Consider the following 19,107-nt stretch of genomic DNA (forward strand, 5'->3'; position numbering starts at 1 on the left):
AATTCCTTCACACCTCTCCATCAGCGTCTTTGTCTTGCAAATGTGTCAGTCAGCACAAGCAGCCTGCTATCCCATCCCCCCATCGATGCAGTTGAAGTTCTCCCAGCTCAAGTCTCTTTATCTGGGTGTTAGGTGCCTGCAGTTGTATAAGATACATAATATATCGTTATTTGGAATACATACATTTCATGTGTTCCGTGTCTACAATGATCTGGGTAAATGTAGGCTGGCAGGAAATGTGAGGCAAGAAATTCTGAACATACACCTAAAACAGTTTGAAAGAAGGTACATTAGAAAGTAGCAAGACAAAGTAAGTTGGGTTACGATTTTGTTGTCTTTGTTTTCTATTGTTAGTTAGTTGTGTTTTGTATTTATATAGGTACTGCTGCATAATTAAGGTCAATTCAGCGGCTTATCTAAGGTTCTTTATTCTTGTTAGTTTAAGCAGCAATTGTTACAACATGGTAATGTTTGAGATTATCTTTGAAAAGACTCAAATGTATACCACAATGAATCTTTGAATTAAGAACGCAGATTTTATGGAGATGAGGGAGTATTCAGAAAACACAGATTGAGAAAGAAAAAAACTCTGCAGCTGATATCCTTTTCAAGTTTGATGTTTGTGCTTCATTTGGCAGTACTGCCAGGGATAGTTTCCAGCCCCATCTACTGAATTGACTTGAGGGGGTTTGACAATGTTATGTTACTTTATAGTGCATTAACAATGTAACAGTTGTTGCAGTGAAAATTTGAAGTGGTGAATTATGAACTGTATCAAGAGTTTCTCAGTTTACATCTTCCAAGAAGTTAAGCTAACAAATGTTCAATTTACATATTCTGTAATGTTTTTGAGTTTGTTAATGTGTTTTGTTGAATTTCTCAGCTGGCCCTAGAGGAGGTGATATCAAGCATGCTACTCGATCAGGGATGATTAAAGGTTCCTGGCAGCATCGAATGAAATTGCAGCTTTTTTTAAAGGCATCTAAAGCTTATTATGTATTGGCAGAATCAGCAACCAATTTGTTGAAATACGGCAGAGCGCTGAGATATGTAAAGTTAGCTTTGCAGTGTCATGGTAAGTTGCTAGACATTTTGCAGTTTTCTTGATCTGTCTTGCACAGTATGAACTAAAATAGTTTCTTATGTTACATCTATTCTTTTGTGTACACTGTAAAATGAATAAAGGGTGCATGAAAAGATTGCATAACTTTTTTTATGCATCTCTTCAGTATTTTAATTTTTTCTTTTCTTGTTATATTTAAGCTGTTTTCATTGTATGTTTTTGTTACAGATGCCTATTGTTCTATAAGTAGCAACCTACATACTGAAGTTCTTCTTTTTCATAGTCAATGCCTTTCTCTATGTGGTGATATCCAATTAATGTTAGCACAGAATGCAAACAACAGAGAAGTATATTTGGAGGAGTACAACTATCAGACAAAAGATGATCAAGAAATACTGCATAGCCTTCACAGAGAATCCAGCTGCCAAGGTAAGTGTAATAATTTCACATGTATGCATTTTTTACATACTTGCTTAATAATTTAAAGTAGTAGTGTAGTGAGGAAATACTTAATAATATCAATGTGGGGTGGTGTTTTATGCAGAAACACAATATTGACCGTTGATCATCAAATCAAATATGTACTACTAACCATTTAAATTCCAAATAGTGGCCTGCCAAGCCATTACTTTTGGTGTTCTTTTGTTTTTTTCAGCCAACTTTCTGGGGTTGTATTTAGTAGTATAATTTATAAGTAATTTGAAGCCTTACATTAATTCATGTCGTATTTCTCCCTCTGTCATTCATTTGTAGCTGCCAAGTAATGATATACTACCCATTTTTTTTAGAACCTTTATCCACATGGAATTTTTGCTTCTCAGCAGTGACCCTTCTAGTACTACCAGTATAAGAATAAAGTGATCCTGTGCTTGATTTATAAAGGCAGCTAAGAGGTCCTATTAACCCAGAGCAAGAGAGTCAATTGAAAATAGATGACACTATTCAAGATGCAATGAACTATTTGTATTTCAGCTGTTAGAACATTTTCCAATAAATTGGTGATTTATATTAGTTGTTTGGTCAATAAGCAAATTAGTTGCAAATGTTAATAACGTTCAGTTTGCATTACGTCCTGACCAGCTACAGACAAATAATTCCATCCATCCATCCATCCTCTTCCGCTTATCCGAGGTCAGGTCGCGGGGGCAGCAGCTTAAGCAGAGAGGCCCAGACTTCCCTCTCCCCGGCCACTTCTTCCAGCTCTTCGGGAGAATCCCAAATGCGTTCCCAGGCCAGCCGGAGACATAGTCCCTCCAGCGTGTCCTGGGTCTTCCCCGGGCCTCCTCCCGTTGGACGTGCCCGAACACCTCACCAGGGAGGCGTCCAGGAGGCATCCTGATCAGATGCCCGAGCCACCTCATCTGACTCCTCTCGATGCGGAGGAGCAGTGGCTCTACTCTGAGCCCCTCCCGGATGACTGAGCTTCTCACCCTATCTTTAAGGGAAAGCCCAGACACCCTGCAGAGGAAACTCATTTCAGCCGCTTGTATTCGCGATCTCGTTCTTTCGGTCACTACCCATAGCTCATGACCATAGGTGAGGGTAGGAGCGTAGATCGACTGGTAAATTGAGAGCTTTGCCTTACAGCTCAGCTCCTTTTTCACCACGACAGACCGATGCAGAGCTCGCATCACTGCGGATGCCGCACCGATCCGCCTGTCGATCTCACGCTCCATTCTTCCCTCACTCGTGAACAAGACCCCGAGATACTTGAACTCCTCCACTTGGGACAGGATCTCTCCCCCAACCCTGAGAGGGCACTCCACCCTTTTCCGCTGAGGACCATGCTCTCGGATTTGGAGGTGCTGATTCTCATCCCAGCCGCTTCACACTCAGCTGCGAACCGATCCAGAGAGAGCTGAAGATCACGGCCTGATGAAGCAAACAGGACAACATCATCTGCAAAAGCAGTGACCCAATCCTGAGTCCACCAAACCGACCCCTTCAACACCCTGGTTGCGCTTAGAAATTCTGTCCATAAAAGTTATGAACAGAATCGGTGACAAAGGGCAGCCCTGGCGGAGTCCAACTCTCACTGGAAACGGGCTCGACTTACTGCCGCAATGCGGACCAAGCTCTGACACCGTTGTACAGAGACCGAACAGCTCTTATCAGGGGTCCGTACCCCATACTCCCGAGCACCCCCACAGGATTCCCGAGGGACACGGTCAATGCCTTTTCCAAGTCCACAAAACACATGTAGACCGGTCGGGCAAACTCCCATGCACCCTCCAGGACTCTGCTAAGGGTGAAGAGCTGGTCCACTGTTCCGCGACCAGGACTAAAACCACACTGTTCCTCCTGAATCCGAGGTTCACTATCCGACGGACCCTCCTCTCCAGAACCCCGAATAGACTTTTCCAGGGAGGCTGAGGAGTGTGATCCCTCTATAGTTGGAACACACCCTCCGTCCCCTTTTAAAGAGGGGACCACCACCCCGGTCTGCCAATCCAGAGGCACTGTCCCCGATGTCCATGCGATGTTGCAGAGACGTGTCAACCAAGACAGTCCTACAACATCCAGAGCCTTAAGGAACTCCGGCGATCTCATCCACCCCGGGCCCTGCCACCAAGGAGTTTTTTGACCACCTCGGTGACTTCAGTCCCAGAGATGGGAGAGCCCACCTCAGAGTCCCCAGGCTCTGCTTCCTCATTGGAAGGCATGTTAGTGGGATTGAGGAGGTCTTGAAGTACTCCTCCCACCGACCCAACGCCCCGAAGTCGAGGTCAGCAGCGCACCATCCCCACCATATACGGTGTTGACACTGCACTGCTTCCCTCCTGAGACGCCGGACGGTGGACCAGAATCTCCTCGAAGCCGTCCAAAGTCGCTCTCCATGGCTCTCCAAACTCCTCCCATGCCCGAAGTTTTGCCTCAGCAACAACGAAGCAGCGCTTCGCTTGGCCTGCCGGTACCTATCAGCTGCCTCCAGAGACCCACAGGACAAAAAGTCCTATAGGACTCCTTCTTCAGCTTGACGGCATCCCTCACCGCCGTGTCCACCAACGGGTTCGGGATTGCCGCCACGACAGGCACCACCACCTTGCGGCCACAGCTCCGTCAGCCGCCTCAACAATAGAGGCACGGAACATGGCCCATTCGACTCAATGTCCCCACCTCCCTCGGGACGGGTTGAAGTTCTGCCGGAGGTGGGAGTTGAAGCTACTTCTGACAGGGGACTCTGCCAGCCGCTCCCAGCAGACCCTCACAACACGCTTGGGCCTACCAGGTCTGACCGCATCTTCCCCACCATCGAAGCCAACTCACCACCAGGTGGTGATCAGTTGACAGCTCCGCCCCTCTCTTCACCCGAAAGTGTCCAAGACATATGGCCGCAAGTCCACGACACGACCACAAAGTCGATCATCGACCTGAGGCCTAGGGTGTCCTGGTGCCAAGTGCACATATGAACACCCTTATGCTTGAACATGGTGTTCGTTATGGACAATCCATGACGAGCACAGAAGTCCAATAACAAAACACCGCTGGGTTCAGATCGGGGCCATTCCTCCCAATCACGCCCTTCCAGGTCTCACTGTCATTGCCCACGTGAGCATTGAAGTCTCCCAGCAAAACGAGGGAATCCCCAGAAGGTATGCCCTCTAGCAACCCTCCAGAGACTCCAAAAGGGTGGATACTCCAAACTGCTGTTGGCGATATGCACAAACAACAGTCAGGACCCTTCCCCACCCGGCGGAGGGAGGCCACCCTCTCGCCCACCGGGTAAACCCCAATGCACAGGCTCCAAGTCGGGGCAATAAGTATGCCCACACCTGCTCGGCGCCTCTCTACGGGGCAACTCCAGAGTGGTAGAGAGTCCAGCCCCTCTCAAGGAGATTGGTTCCAGAGTCCAAGCTGTGCGTCGAGATGAGTCCGACTATATCTAGCCGGAACCTCTCGACCTCGCAAGCACTAGCTCAGGCTCCTTCCCTTCAGAGAGGTGACATTCCACGTCCCAAGAGCCAGTTTCTGTAGCCGAGGATCAGACCGCCAAGGTCCCCGCCCGCCACCACCCAACTCACACTGCACCCAACCTCCTTGGCCCCTCCCATAGGTGGTGAGCCCATGGGGAGGAGGACCCACGTTACCTCTTCGGCTGTGCCCGCCGAGCCCCATGGGTGCAGGCCCGCCACCAGGCGCCGCCATCGAGCCCCACCTCCAGGCCTGGCTCCAGAGGGGGGCCCCGGTGACCAGCGTCCGGGCAAGGGAAAACGTTGTCCAAAGTTTTGGCTCTTCATCGGAGGTTTGTTGAACCGCTCTTTGTCTCATCCCTCACCTAGGACCAGTTTGCCTTGGGTGGCCCTACCAGCTACAACATAGCTCCTAGGATCATTGGGACACGCAAACCCCTCCACCACGATAAGGTGACGGTTCAAGGAGGAGCAGACAAATAATTATAGTTTCTAAATATTTTTTTTTTTTTTTTTCAGACAAATAATTATAGTTTCTAAATAAGAAAAAAAATGCCATTCTGACAGGAAAAATACTTTTTTCAAGCTGCTTTACCTAAAATTGTCAAGAGAGCTGTGGATAGTGCACTCAAATAATGATAGCCATTTAAAACTTCTTTGAAATGTAAAGAAACAAAAAGTGAACCGTTTTGCTGGTGTTATATTTGAAACACTTATTCAGCGTAGAGGCCTTAGTTTCGTTAGAAACAAGCTTTTGTGCAATTTCATCTCCACAAATTGGAATGGTATTTGGAGTGGTTAAAATCAGACAAGAAAAAGCAAAGGCACAAGATAATGTTTTAAGGAGGGAGTGCTTGTTGAGAGTAAACACACAAGTTCATTACATGTTTTAATTAATAACCAAATGTTTTGTCTGTATATGATGAGATACCGATACTCTTAAGAATCGTGATTGGCCCCGTTCAGACTTTTTTTACTTACTTCCTACAAACTACTAAGTCATCATCCATTACCCCGCTGTTTTTAAGCCATTGCGATAGTTTTAAATTGCTATATATATATATATAATCGACCAAGTTGCCCAACCATGGTAAGCACGACCATGGGGTATGCACGACAGTGCCCCGTCCTCCAACTCTAACCCTCCTCCCGCGCCCACCCTTGCTCTCGAGGCATATGTGCACTGCTTGCTCATGTGCCCGCCCCCAACACCTCACCAAACACATGTTTACACGCTGCATACAGCGATTCCCAAACTTGCTTCTTCTTAGATGGTCCTGCAGGAACAGGGAAAACCTTTGTCTACAAAACCCTGATTCATACTATCAGAGCTAGGGGAGACATTCCTACAACCGTAGCATCTACAGGAATAGCCGCAACATTGTTACCAGGTGGATGTACTGCACATTCTGTTTTTAAAATACCGTTGAAGCTGACTACTACTTCCACATGCAACATCAAACCTACCACGCCACACGCTCAACATCATCTGCAATCCGAATTGATAATATGGGACGACGCGCCAATGACACATTCATACACATTCCAGGCAGTTGGCAGGTTATTACGTGACCTCGCGGGTGACACGCAGCCATTTGGAGGGAAAACAATACTATTGAGTGGAGATTTCTGACAAATACTCCCCATGGCTCCCGAGCACTTACTATCGCCAGTTGCATTAACAAGCAACCTTTGTGGCGTCACATTGTATGTACTTACACTAACGACAAATATGAGAGCTCTTCCTCACGAAAAAAAATTGCAAAATGGCTGCTCGATGTTGGAGACGGGAAAAACGGAACAGCTGTAACATTACCTTCACATTGTTTTCCTTTTAATTCTGATCCCGTTCAACAACTATTTTGCGTCATCGACTTCTCAACTGTCACTTCGGAACAACTCAGTACGCGAGCTATATTAAGTGTCACCAATGAAGACTCACTACACTTTAATAAACAAGTTCTGAAACTTATCCCTACTGATGAAGTAACTTTCACCAGTGTTGACTCCATCGTTACAGACGATCCCGCAGATCAACTTTCATTCCCCGGAGAATTTCTTAACAGTCTTACTCCCACTGGCATGCCTCTGCATAAACTCAAAATTAAAATTGGTTCAGTCGTCATGCTTCTCAGAAACCTCATGCCAGCAAGAGGTCTCTGTAATGGCACTAGACTGACTGTTACCAGCATTCACCGCAATGTACTGGAGTGTAAAACTATCGCAGCTCCCACCTCACAAACTGTCCTTATTCCTTAGATTTCCCTGACCCCACCAGATTCAAATTTCCTTTTTACTTTTACACGCAGACAATTTCCTGTTAGATTAGCCTTTGCAATGACAATTAATAAGGCACAGGGCCAAACTTTCAAAGAGATATGCCTGTATCTGCCAAAACCAGTTTTCAGTCACGGACAATCGTATGTTGCTCTCTCCAGAGTTCCATCTTTTCATTCACTCACAGTCGTATCCTCAAATCCACCCCATTTGGACAACTGTGTCTTTCAGGAAGTGTTCACCCATCAGTGAATAATTATGCAGCGTATGCTACGCCGCAGGTTGGCTAGTTAAATATATTTGTCTCCTTGGTTTCATTAGCAGTTAGTAAGTGGAAATGCTGTGCCCTCCAGTACACGGTTTTGAAGCATCTTCTTTCCCATACGTATGGTGAAAAGATCTTATCTCAGGCTCTCTTTTCTGAATCTTCTTCATTACACTTTTGTACCCCAGTGGTCGCTTTCACTGGTGCTAGGAAGTCTTCCTTACGAACATTCATAGAAACAGTATCTGTGAGACAACCTAATGCTCAAAATGACATGGGCACAAAGAAATAAGCTAATTACACGGTTTATTGATAGAACAAGTATGAGGAGAATGTAGCAGGAATGATGAATAAAGTTTCAGTCATACTAACATTTCCATTTAAAAAGCAGTATCTGAAACGGAACTAGGAAAAATTGATCTATTGTGAGAATGCGTGATCCTGAATGTCAGGCAATGCAAAGACAAATTGAGCACACTTTATTGAATTTGTTACCACTTGGCGTTCATCCCAGTCACTCTATGTATTATATCACTGCCACTGTTCTTGGGAGATAAGCAAGTAAGATTTTGATGTACTAATTACACATGGCAATAAACTTGGAATTTGATGTACAGTATATAATACAGGGAATGCAGTACATAAAATCTGAAAATGTCATATTCCCATTTTTTGAAAGTATTCCTGTCTATACACAAATACTAAACCCCCATCCTAAACTATAGTTGAACACTATATTGTAGCAGTCGGCCTCTAAACGGTACAATAGCTACATTTTCACTGCCCATTAGGGAGGTGGGTGATTTTCAGAAGATTCATCAGCATCAGATTCATTGGTCCTCAACCTCTTTCCCAGGTTCTGCCAACCCCAAAATAGTAATAGTGAGAGCAGTCAATCAGATCAAAAACTGTATTTATATCATTCACAATATAGACACAAACAACAACACTTGTGTACATTTACAGTAAAGTGGTAGTGTGCGCTATTAGTGACACCTTTTCATAATGGATGCCCACTCTCCTGAAAAAGCTACCAATTTTTTTTCCTTTAAAGGAACATGCACAAACACAGACATTGATACAAATATTCAAGTAGAATAAAAAAAAATAATATTTAAATGCAGCCTGATATAAGGGTGAATGTTATATTGTTTTGTTATAGGTAAGGTTTACTTGATACCAGAGATTGGGCAACAAATTTAGATAGCAAGCTCACCTCTGTCACAAAAAATGAAAACAATTGTGACTTGCCTGATGGGATCAATGGGAAAGAGCCCCCAAACCTTTCCATATATTCATCTTCTAAGTGGTCACTTCAGAGTAGTGGGAGTCCCCTTGAGTTAAGTTTGTTTTTGTTTTCTTTATTAGCCCCAATAGCTACTTCCTTGTTTCTGTCTCTCCCAATTCTCCATCTCATCTTTTGGCTGCAGTAATTTATTTAAAAGAAATAATCCTGCTTGAATTCATTACTACTTGCATTGAGGTCTGCCTAAGGTTGTCATGGTAGCCTGACACCAACACTAGCAAGCCAGAAAGTCCTGGTGGGTAAACCAGCTTGCTTGAGGTTAACATCAGATTTATTAAGACAGCTACATTAAAAAAATAATTATAAAAGAATCTCATTTTAAATCAGATAAAGATCATCTTAAGTATTATATTTGGAGAATTGGAAGTGGTGTGTATCATCTAATGCAGATTGTGTAAGATGTAGATAAAGTTTAGTTAGAATATATATATATTTTATTGATTAACTACAGTGGCTTGCAAAAATATTCGGCCCCCTTGAACTTTTCCACATCTTGTCACAGCCACAAACATGAATCAATTTCATTGGAATTCCACGTGAAAGACCAATACAAAGTGGTGTACACGTGAGAAGTGGAACGAAAATCATACATGATTCCAAACATTTTTACAAATAAATAACTGCAAAGTGGGGTGTGCGTAATTATTCAGCCCCCTTTGGTCTGAGTGCAGTCAGTTGCCCATAGACATTGCCTGATGAGTGCTAATGACTAAATACAGTAGAGTGCACCTGTGTGTAATCTAATGTCAGTACAAATACAGCTGCTCTGTGACGGCCTCAGAGGTTGTCTAAGAGAATATTGGGAGCAACAACACCATGAAGTCCAAAGAACACACCAGACAGGTCAGGGATAAAGTTATTGAGAAATTTAAAGCAGGCTTATGCTACAAAAAGATTTCCAAAGCCTTGAACATCCCACGGAGCACTGTTCAAGCGATCATTCAGAAATGGAAGGAGTATGGCACAACTGTAAACCTACCAAGACAAGGCCGTCCACCTAAACTCACAGGTCGAACAAGGAGAGCGCTGATCAGAAATGCAGCCAAGAGACCCATGGTGACTCTGGACGAGCTGCAGAGATCTACAGCTCAGGTGAGGGAATCTGTCCATAGGACAACTATTAGTCGTGCACTGCACAAAGTTGGCCTTTATGGAAGAGTGGCAAGAAGAAAGCCATTGTTAACAGAAAACCATAAGAAGTCCCGTTTGCAGTTTGCCACAAGCCATGTGGGGGACACAGCAAACATGTGGAAGAAGGTGGTCTGGTCAGATGAGACCAAAATGGAACTTTTTGGCCAAAATGCAAAACGCTATGTGTTGGCGGAAAACTAACACTGCACATCACTCTGAACACACCATCCCCACTGTCAAATATGGTGGTGGCAGCATCATGCTCTGGGGGTGCTTCTCTTCAGCAGGGATAGGGAAGCTGGTCAGAGTTGATGGGAAGATGGATGGAGCCAAATACAGGGCAATCTTGGAAGAAAACCTCTTGGAGTCTGCAAAAGACTGGGGCGGAGGTTCACCTTCCAGTAGGACAACAGCCCTAAACATGAAGGAAGGGCAACAATAGAATGGTTTAAAACAAAACATATCCATGTGTTAGAATGGCCCAGTCAAAGTCCAGATCTAAATCCAATCGAGAATCTGTGGCAAGATCTGAAAACTGCTGTTCACAAACGCTGTCCATCTAATCTGACTGAGCTGGAGCTGTTTTGCAAAGAAGAATGGGCAAGGATTTCAGTCTCTAGATGTTCAAAGCTGGTAGAGACATACCCTAAAAGACTGGCAGCTGTAATTGCAGCAAAAGGTGGTTCTACAAAGTATTGACTCAGGGGGCTGAATAATTACGCACACCCCACTTTTCAGTTATTTATTTGTAAAAAATGTTTGGAATCATGTATGATTTTCGTTCCACTTCTCACGTGTACACCACTTTGTATTGGTCTTTCACGTGGAATTCCAATGAAATTGATTCATGTTTGTGGCTGTAATGTGACAAAATGTGGAAAAGTTCAAGGGGGCCGAATACTTTTGCAAGCCACTGTATATCCTACACCTGCATTTTTAACATTAATGTTCTCACATAAGTTTGGGAGCAGAACCAGATTTTGTATTTTATTATCTGATTGTATTTTAGATTAGTATTTGTATTCTTGAATTACTGTACCACTATCGATTGTTTGTTTTTTTTTTCTTGCCAATTACGTATACTAGAAGTGATTTAATCAGTCATTATTTACAATATGCTATACTTCTGTGTTTATAAATTTTCTGACAATAGCTGTGCTTTTAAAGCATTTAATTTAGCAACGGACATGGCTACAGACCCAGAGTACCAGTTGACTGTTAGCTGTAAATGCTACGAAGCAGTTTATGATCTTCTAGTGTCACTGAATCTGAAAGACCAACATCCTGATCAGCTTAACCAAGTGCTGAAAAGATTAGGCAACATTCGAAATGAAATTGGAGTCTTCTATATGAATCAGGCTGCTGCTGTGCAGAGCGAAAGGGCAGGTATGTTGAGTTTATTTCTTTGGTGTTTTTCATTGTGTTCAATCTTAGTTTGCTTTTCTTTGGGGGATATCATGTTAAAATTCTGAATTGTCAAAAATATGCAGTAAGAGAAAGTGAGGGAATACCATATGGTGATGAAGTATTCCCTAAGACTGACGCGTTCAGTTGTTATCTGTCAGTTGTAGAATGTCTCCCACTGAAAGCCAGAAAGGATGAAAGGTGTGTTTTTTTAGTTTGAAAAGGAAGACAGTGGTCAGTGAGTTGGTGATCCACAAGCCATCCTTCCTCTGGCCTGGTCAAGAAGCACCATAGTACAGTTTTTAACATGTCTCCTGCCTAACTTTATTTAAATTCATCATTATCTGCCTGTCCCAAGCTTCATCTAATTGGTGTTGTAACTTTGAATAACTTATCTTTTTTGTGTGCTTCAAGGCTTTAAACATTTTTACCCATTCTGGCATATTGAAACTTTGAATATTTGGTCTTCTTTGCATGCTTATGGGTTTTAAAATTCATATCAATCCTTTCAGGGTGTACATAATCAATGTGTAAGGAACTGATTTTCAGCGTGTTTAACTGCTTGAGAATTCGGAAATGAGTTTTAATATATGTGCATTTTTTTTAAATATTTGCTTAAGCTGATTTTGTTTTTTGGTGTCTTTTTGATGATTTTAACGTTGCTTACAGACCAGATGCACAAAAAAAAACTAAAATATTAATTTCTAAAAGTTGTGCACTAAAAAGTTCAATGAAAGCCCTTTGCTTGTATAGGGTGGCTGATCCCACTGTAATAGTTTGTTTTAGAGTGATAAGTTGAAAGAAAATAATTTAATAATGTCCAATCATAACATACTAATTTACTGTTTTTTGCCTTTTTTTACATTATAGCAAACAAAGCTGTTTTAGCAACAGAGCAGGAGTTATGGAAGAAAAGTTTTTCCTGCTTTGAAAAGGGAATGAAGGACTTTGACGCCATTGAAGATAAAACAAATACTGCTTTGCTTCTGTGCAATACTGGAAGGCTAATGAGAATCTGTGCACAAGCTCATTGTCCACTGAGTACTGATGAAAAACGTGGAGAATTTTCCCCAGAAGAGGCTTTGTATTATAACAAGGTAATGATTGTAAATTGCTTTGTTCCCTTCATTATGTAAAAAGAAAATAAATGTCCTATTCATAAAGTAAAGGGGCATCCTGTCTTTCCCCCCAGATACTTTGGTAAGTCTTTGAGTATTATTAGTTAAAATCTAAAGTCGGTTCTACACATTCTCTTCCTAGGCATACTACTGCAGTATACTTTCACTGTAAAATAAAGGTTCTCTAAATTGCAGCATCTAAGTATGTGCTGCATGGCTGTAAGCACTTCTCTAAAACATAAATGCAAATTAGCAACAGCTTCATGCATAATGCAAAGGGAAACTGCTGAAAACATTTTCAAATTTATTGGAACTATAGCCCAAACCATGTACAAATTTATTTTCAAATTTATTGATATTAGGGTAAAGTACATATTATGCTATTCAAATATTTAGCATTTATGGTCTAAATACTAAACTATGCTGCTTAGAAAACACTGTTGTTTGTATATGTGTTTTGTTTATAACCTTCTGTCAGTCTCATTTCACATGCTTTACTTGTGTTTTAAGTTGCTGTAGGCAACATATGAGTATACTTTGTATCCATAATCCTGTGTAACGACACAGAAGTACAAAGCCTACACTTAGAAATGACAAAGGCAGAAGCAGCAAGTAGTTAAGTGTCCAGGCAAAAAGAGTGTAATAATAATTTTACATTCCCAACCTCAGTTTTAGTCATGAGCTTTAAGTAATGGCAGCAAATAAGTGGTGGCCAAGGTCACTCTCAATGACATAGTGATGATTTCAACCACATTGGAAGACCTTAAACTAGAACTGCTTTTTCTCTATGTTCAGTAGAGCCAGTTTAAATAAATGTTTTGTAGCATATAGAAGGAATGCCCTGAATGTTTTTCTTGGTTGGTAAATCAGGTGCAGCTGACTGAGTGAAGAACCAGGATGCACTGGAGTGGTTGTAGGTAGTTCCTAGGCTATATAAGGATATGGAGGATGAGGTTTGAAATGGCCTACCTTATCTTTCATCATTGTCACCCACACCAGGAAAAGCAGATGGAAAAATTACATTACCGTATATACTGGCATATAAATCGGGTCTTGAAACCCGAAAAATCTATCATAAAATCAGACTCAACTTATACGCCCGTTCAAAATGATGTAGTTTTTTTTTTTTACATCTTCTTGCTTCCTCTGATCTTGCACCAGTTTCTCAGACACATTGAATTTTGTTGCAGCAGCGCAGTTACCAATTTCTTTTGCCACTTCAACGACTTTTTATTTCAAAACCAACTTCATGTTTTCTTCTGATCGAACGCTCCATCGTATATAAGGGATGCTCTTACGGTAAAGATGCATGAGGCTGTGAGATACAAAAAACACTATAAACAGTGCAGACTTAGCTTAGGAATTGACATAGACACAATGCATAGAAACAAAGGCAGTGTGCTCCAGTTTTCCACATTCAACTTATATGACTGACATTATAAAATACCAGAAATTATACGGTAAAATTAAGCTCTGACTTATCCGCGGGAGAACGTGAGTATATATGGTAAATTAACAGAAGGTTAAAAAATGTTCATACTTAGTCATTACTAATACTTGCTCGCTATCATTGTAATTGTTTTCTTACAGCACAGCTTGCTCACTGACCAATGCTGTCCTGAACTATGATATAAAAAGTAATGGTATTTTTGAGTGCTCCAGTCCATTTTGGATATGAATTTCTTCCACACGTCAATTGAATTTTGTATTCGAGATTTTTTTAAAATAGAAAAGGAAGCTAAATAAATGAATTATTGACTGTAGTACACACAGCATTTGGTTTGAGTAAACAAGAAAACTAAATCTTCTTAATGCCAACAAACTCTTGCATTTTGTTAAAATAACACTGGAACCCTGAGGCTTTATACCTTAATAATCTGGACATGGCGCAGTCCTGTCATGTTCCACATTTCTTAACAGTTGTCAGCATTGAAGTTCAGTGTTTATCCAAGTTCAGTTCATTTTGGAACTTTGGGAAAAGTAAAGATTTTTTTACTTAGTTTATATTTTATTGATGACCAAGATGCAATTTAGGTAATAGATAGCAATTTAGTTTTCTTCAGGAGGAAATTTGGCTTTTTACAGAAGCTCAGTAATATTATAAAAATTAACACACACCCTTAAATACCAGAATGATGAAAAGGAAAGAGACATGAAAAGAGAACTTCTGACTTTGCTAAAGATAAAAAGAGCTGTCAACAGTCACTGTGAGGCATTATAAAGGCATATTGCCATTGGTAGGAAGGAGCCCTAGTAGGGTTTCTTTAATGTGTTGGATCAAAGTATTCAGTGTTAAGTGTGTGAGTGGATGTGCAGCATTATAACAGACTCCCCTCCTTCTCAGAGCCCCATATATTCCCGCTGAGAAGTTGTATTTCTGAATTGGCTTAAACACAGAAGTAGTCAAAGTGAGTCGTTATAAGGGCCTTAGGTATGAAGGATCCCCAGTAAGGCTTAATGACACTTTTGTTGTACAATCCAGTGGATTAAAGTACTCATTTGGTAGTAGGTCACATAGAGGATGGGAAACATCATTTATGATGGCCATTAGCTTTTTTTTTTCTTCTCGCTGTTACCTTCAGTAGGTCAAAAGTAGGTCCAATAATTGAGCCTACCCTCTTCGTCAGCTTGTTGATTTGGTGTGCCTCCCTTGTAGTGATGTTACCTTCCAAGTACACCATAGCAAAGAAAGTCTCATGGGCTGACAGAGCATTATAGAATGTCTAAAGGTTTTCACTACACCTATGTGGGAAAGCAGCAACCTTCTCCGCCCGATCTTATATAGTGCTTCCATATCAGTGAACAAATCCAGCTTGCCATTGATATGGATGGACAAGTACTTGGAGCTGTGCACCAGTTGGATACACTTAAGAAGTCAAAAGTTTTGATTAATAGTTGGCATAAAGGTTTGTTCATCAAGGTTGGAAGTGGGGAGTTATGGTCACCTTTCTTGCCGTCTGCAATGTGAGTGTCATTTAATAGTGATTGATAATGCCTTAGTAGAAGGGGTGAGATCAAAAGGTTGTGTACTGAAAAGTTAGAGACAGAGTTGCATGCTCAGCTCTGCACAGAAGTCACCCTTTTGTTTACTGTTGTAGTTTGGGTTGGATGTAAAGGTTTAAGTCAGCCCAGGTCTGAGAACTGTAATGAAAAAAGTAGAGCAATGCTGTGCTGTTCTTCAGCTTCCATGCACAAAGTATTCTGACCCCTTCACTACTTTTACAGTATATTGCAGCTTTATGCTAAAATGAGCTAACTTCATTTTTTCCTTCAACACTCCGTACCCCAGAATGTTAAAGTAAAAACAGTGTCTGCAAATTTATTAAAAATAAACCATTGAAATATCTCCTTTACACAAGAACTCAGACCCTTTGCTATGACACTTGAAATCTGGTTCAGGTGCATTCCATTCTATTGATCATTGCTGAGCTGTTTCTCCACCTTGTTTGGAGTTCAGTTCAGTTGATTGAACTGATTAGGAAAGGCGCATACCTTTCCGTAGAAGGTCCCACAGTTCACATTGTGCATCAGTGTAAACGTATGAGGTCTAAGAAAGTGCTACAGAGATTAGAGACAGGACAGGACAACAATGTCTGCAGCACTGAAGATTTCCAAAAGCACAGTGGCCTTCATAATTCCTAAATTGAATACTTTAGAACAACCACAACTCTTCCAAGAACTGGATGACCAGATGGGAGAAGGGCCTTGGCAAGAAAGGTGACAAAGAATCCAATGCTCACTCTGGCTGAACTCCAGAGAACCCATGTGGATATGGGAGAAGCTTCCAGAAGTATAACCACCACTGCAACACTCCACCAATTTGGGCTTTATGTTAGAGTGGCCAGGTGAGACTTTAAAGGCCATTTGGAGTTTGTAAAAAGAGAGTGTGCGACAAAAGATTTTCTAGTCTGATGAAACCATAATTGAACTGATTGGCCTCAATTATAAGTGTCACTTCTGGAGGAAACCATGTTCATGACCTGTGCAATACCATTCCAACAGTGAAGCACGGTGGTGGGAGAATTATGCCGTGAAGTTGTTTTTCAGTGGCAAAGCTTGAAGACAAGTCAGGATTGAGGAATAGCTGAACAGATCAAAGTACAAAGGTATACTTGATGATCATCATCTACAGCCAGACATCAGGTACTTCAATGAGGTACAAGTTAAGTGTCTGAATACTTGTGTCAATGGGATATGTCATTTTTTGTTTTAATAAATTTGCCAAAATTCCTAAAAAAAACATTTTTTGCTTTGTCATTTTGGTGTATTGAGTGTTGCTTGGTGAAGGAAAAAAAAAATTAACCAATTTTAGCATGAGGTTGTAGCATAACAAAATATACAAAAACTGAATGGGTCTGAATACTTAGTGTAAATGTTGCCTGGGTAAAGATTTACAACCAGTCTTCTCAAGCTGTGAGATTTCAGTACTTTCCACTGCATTACCCATAATGTAAATCTTGTAAGTTAAATTTACAGTAGGTCTGTCTTGGAAAATCTCAGTTTTCTGTTATCTATTTTTTACTAAATAATTATTTTTTATATTACTGGTTATTTCATTTCAGATGCTGTTATATATATATATATATATATATATATATATATATATATATATATATATATATATATATATATATATATTCTGAAAATTGTTTGAAGCATTCATTGAACTGACAAAATGTTCATGCCTGTTTACTATATTAGACGAAATTATACAAGAGCTTAAATATATACTTTTTTCTTTCAGCTTGCATTTATTTAGTATGTGATTAGTGATTCATCGTGTGTATGCATTTATATTACAGTATATATCTAAGTCACAGAGATTTTTAGAATTTACTCCTATAATAGCTTTTTTGTCCTTTTGTTCGCAGGCCATTGATTATTATTTAAAAGCAATGAGATCACTTGAAAAAAGAGAAACCCACCCAGCAGTGTGGGACTCTGTGAACTGGGAGCTGTCCACTACTTACTTTACTTTAGCCACTCTGCTGCAGGACTATGCACCTCTGTCGAGAAAAGCACAGGAACAGGCATGTATAGTTCCACAGAAAACATAATGCTTTTGGAATACAGTGTTGGAATTGTGCTCTCTTTATAAAGTGTAAAAAAAATTGAATGCTGTGATTTTTTTTTTTAATCTAGATTTGTAACTATACTAAACTCTAATGATTTTTTTTTATTTAGATGTGATCGTGTTTGTAGTGATAAATATTGTTAATATTTTAAAACATTTCAAAATTGATCATCATTCTGCCTTTGTGACGTAATTTCAGAGTACTGTAATTTGTGAATAAATTAGGCATGATGTCCAAAAGTAGCATCTCTTTCCTAAAAAATGGTAAGCTGGGATATTTGTTAATCACTTTTAGCTTACATCCATTTGAATACATACAGAGTGGTCCAAATCTAATTATGCAGATCCAGATCGTCTGGATGACTTTGATTTATGCAGGGACGATTCCAGTTCGGCTTGAAGATGATTCTTCATGTCGTCAGTTCTCACACTTCTAGATGGTCCAGGATTTTTCGGTTGATTTTCTATGTAATAAACTTAATAAGTTGTAGTGTAATGAAAGTTGCATAATTAGATCTGGACCACCCTATACTATAGATGCATGCTGTCCCTACAAACAATTTTTTATGTTGTGAAAGAATTTTAAAATTTATTGCGGTTTATAAAAGATAACCTAAGATGTCTCATTTAGTTTTGAGAAACCAGTGATGGGAACTTTGCATTTGTCTTTGTTTTAATTTTTTTAATCTTTTTGTTAAAATAATCTAAAAATGTACAGAAATTCATTTCTAAAATGCTTAATTTTTCCATGTTTTTCCAAACTTGAATCTGTTTCAGATTGAAAAAGAAGTGACCGAGGCAATGATGAAATCTCTGAAATACTGTGATTTGCAGACTGTTTCTGCAAGACAGCCCCTCTACCAGTACCGGGCCGCTACTATTCATCACAGACTTGCCTCCATGTATCATAGTTGTTTTCGCAACCAAGTAAGGTTTTATTCATTTTTTCCCAGTCCTCAAAGTTAACTTATTCAGGACTTCTAGGTGTTTGTGTGTCACCAATCCAGCTGTGCTCCACTCTGTAGGCTGCAGCAGGATGTACTTGGAATGACTGCAAAGATAATCGAGAGTTTTGAAAATTGGCCCACATATGTACAAAAATGAATCTTCTTTGTGGTTCATAAGATGAGACCGTGTATTAAAAGACTTCCTTCAAATAGCATATATACTCACGTTTAAGTTCTTCTGCGGATAAGTTGGAGCTTGATTTTAGAGTATAATTTCCGGTATTTTATATTGTTGGTCATATAAGTCAAATGCGGAAAACTTACGCTATTGGTCCAAAAGATTATGATATGCTAACGCCCACCTGAGAGAGTAACCATGGAGCACACTGCCTTTTTTTCTTTCTATGTATTGTGCCTATGTGACCACACAGTAATACCCAAACTATTCCAAAGCATTGATTTGTGTTTTTTGTATCTCATACCCTCATACTCCTTTATCGTAAGAGTATCCCTTATCTGCAATGGAGCATTCGATAAGAAGAAAATATGAAGCTGGTTTTAAATTAAAAGATGTTGAAGCAGCAAAAGAAATTGGTAACTGCACTGCTGCA

General features: G+C 40.6%; 1 protein-coding gene across 1 annotated transcript in view; it reads left to right on the top strand.

The window, feature by feature from the left end:
- Positions 1 to 19,107, top strand: part of edrf1 (erythroid differentiation regulatory factor 1) — a 65,789-nt gene that overhangs the window by 31,554 nt on the left and 15,128 nt on the right. Inside the window, exons 17-22 of the mRNA XM_039769932.1 lie at positions 884 to 1,075; positions 1,292 to 1,492; positions 11,121 to 11,339; positions 12,228 to 12,454; positions 17,347 to 17,505; positions 18,327 to 18,476. Coding sequence (XP_039625866.1) covers positions 884 to 1,075; positions 1,292 to 1,492; positions 11,121 to 11,339; positions 12,228 to 12,454; positions 17,347 to 17,505; positions 18,327 to 18,476 — 1,148 coding nt within the window. The remainder of the gene's footprint in view (positions 1 to 883; positions 1,076 to 1,291; positions 1,493 to 11,120; positions 11,340 to 12,227; positions 12,455 to 17,346; positions 17,506 to 18,326; positions 18,477 to 19,107) is intronic.

This window comes from Polypterus senegalus, chromosome 1 (genome assembly GCF_016835505.1).
Source record: "Polypterus senegalus isolate Bchr_013 chromosome 1, ASM1683550v1, whole genome shotgun sequence".
NCBI lineage: Eukaryota > Metazoa > Chordata > Cladistia > Polypteriformes > Polypteridae > Polypterus > Polypterus senegalus.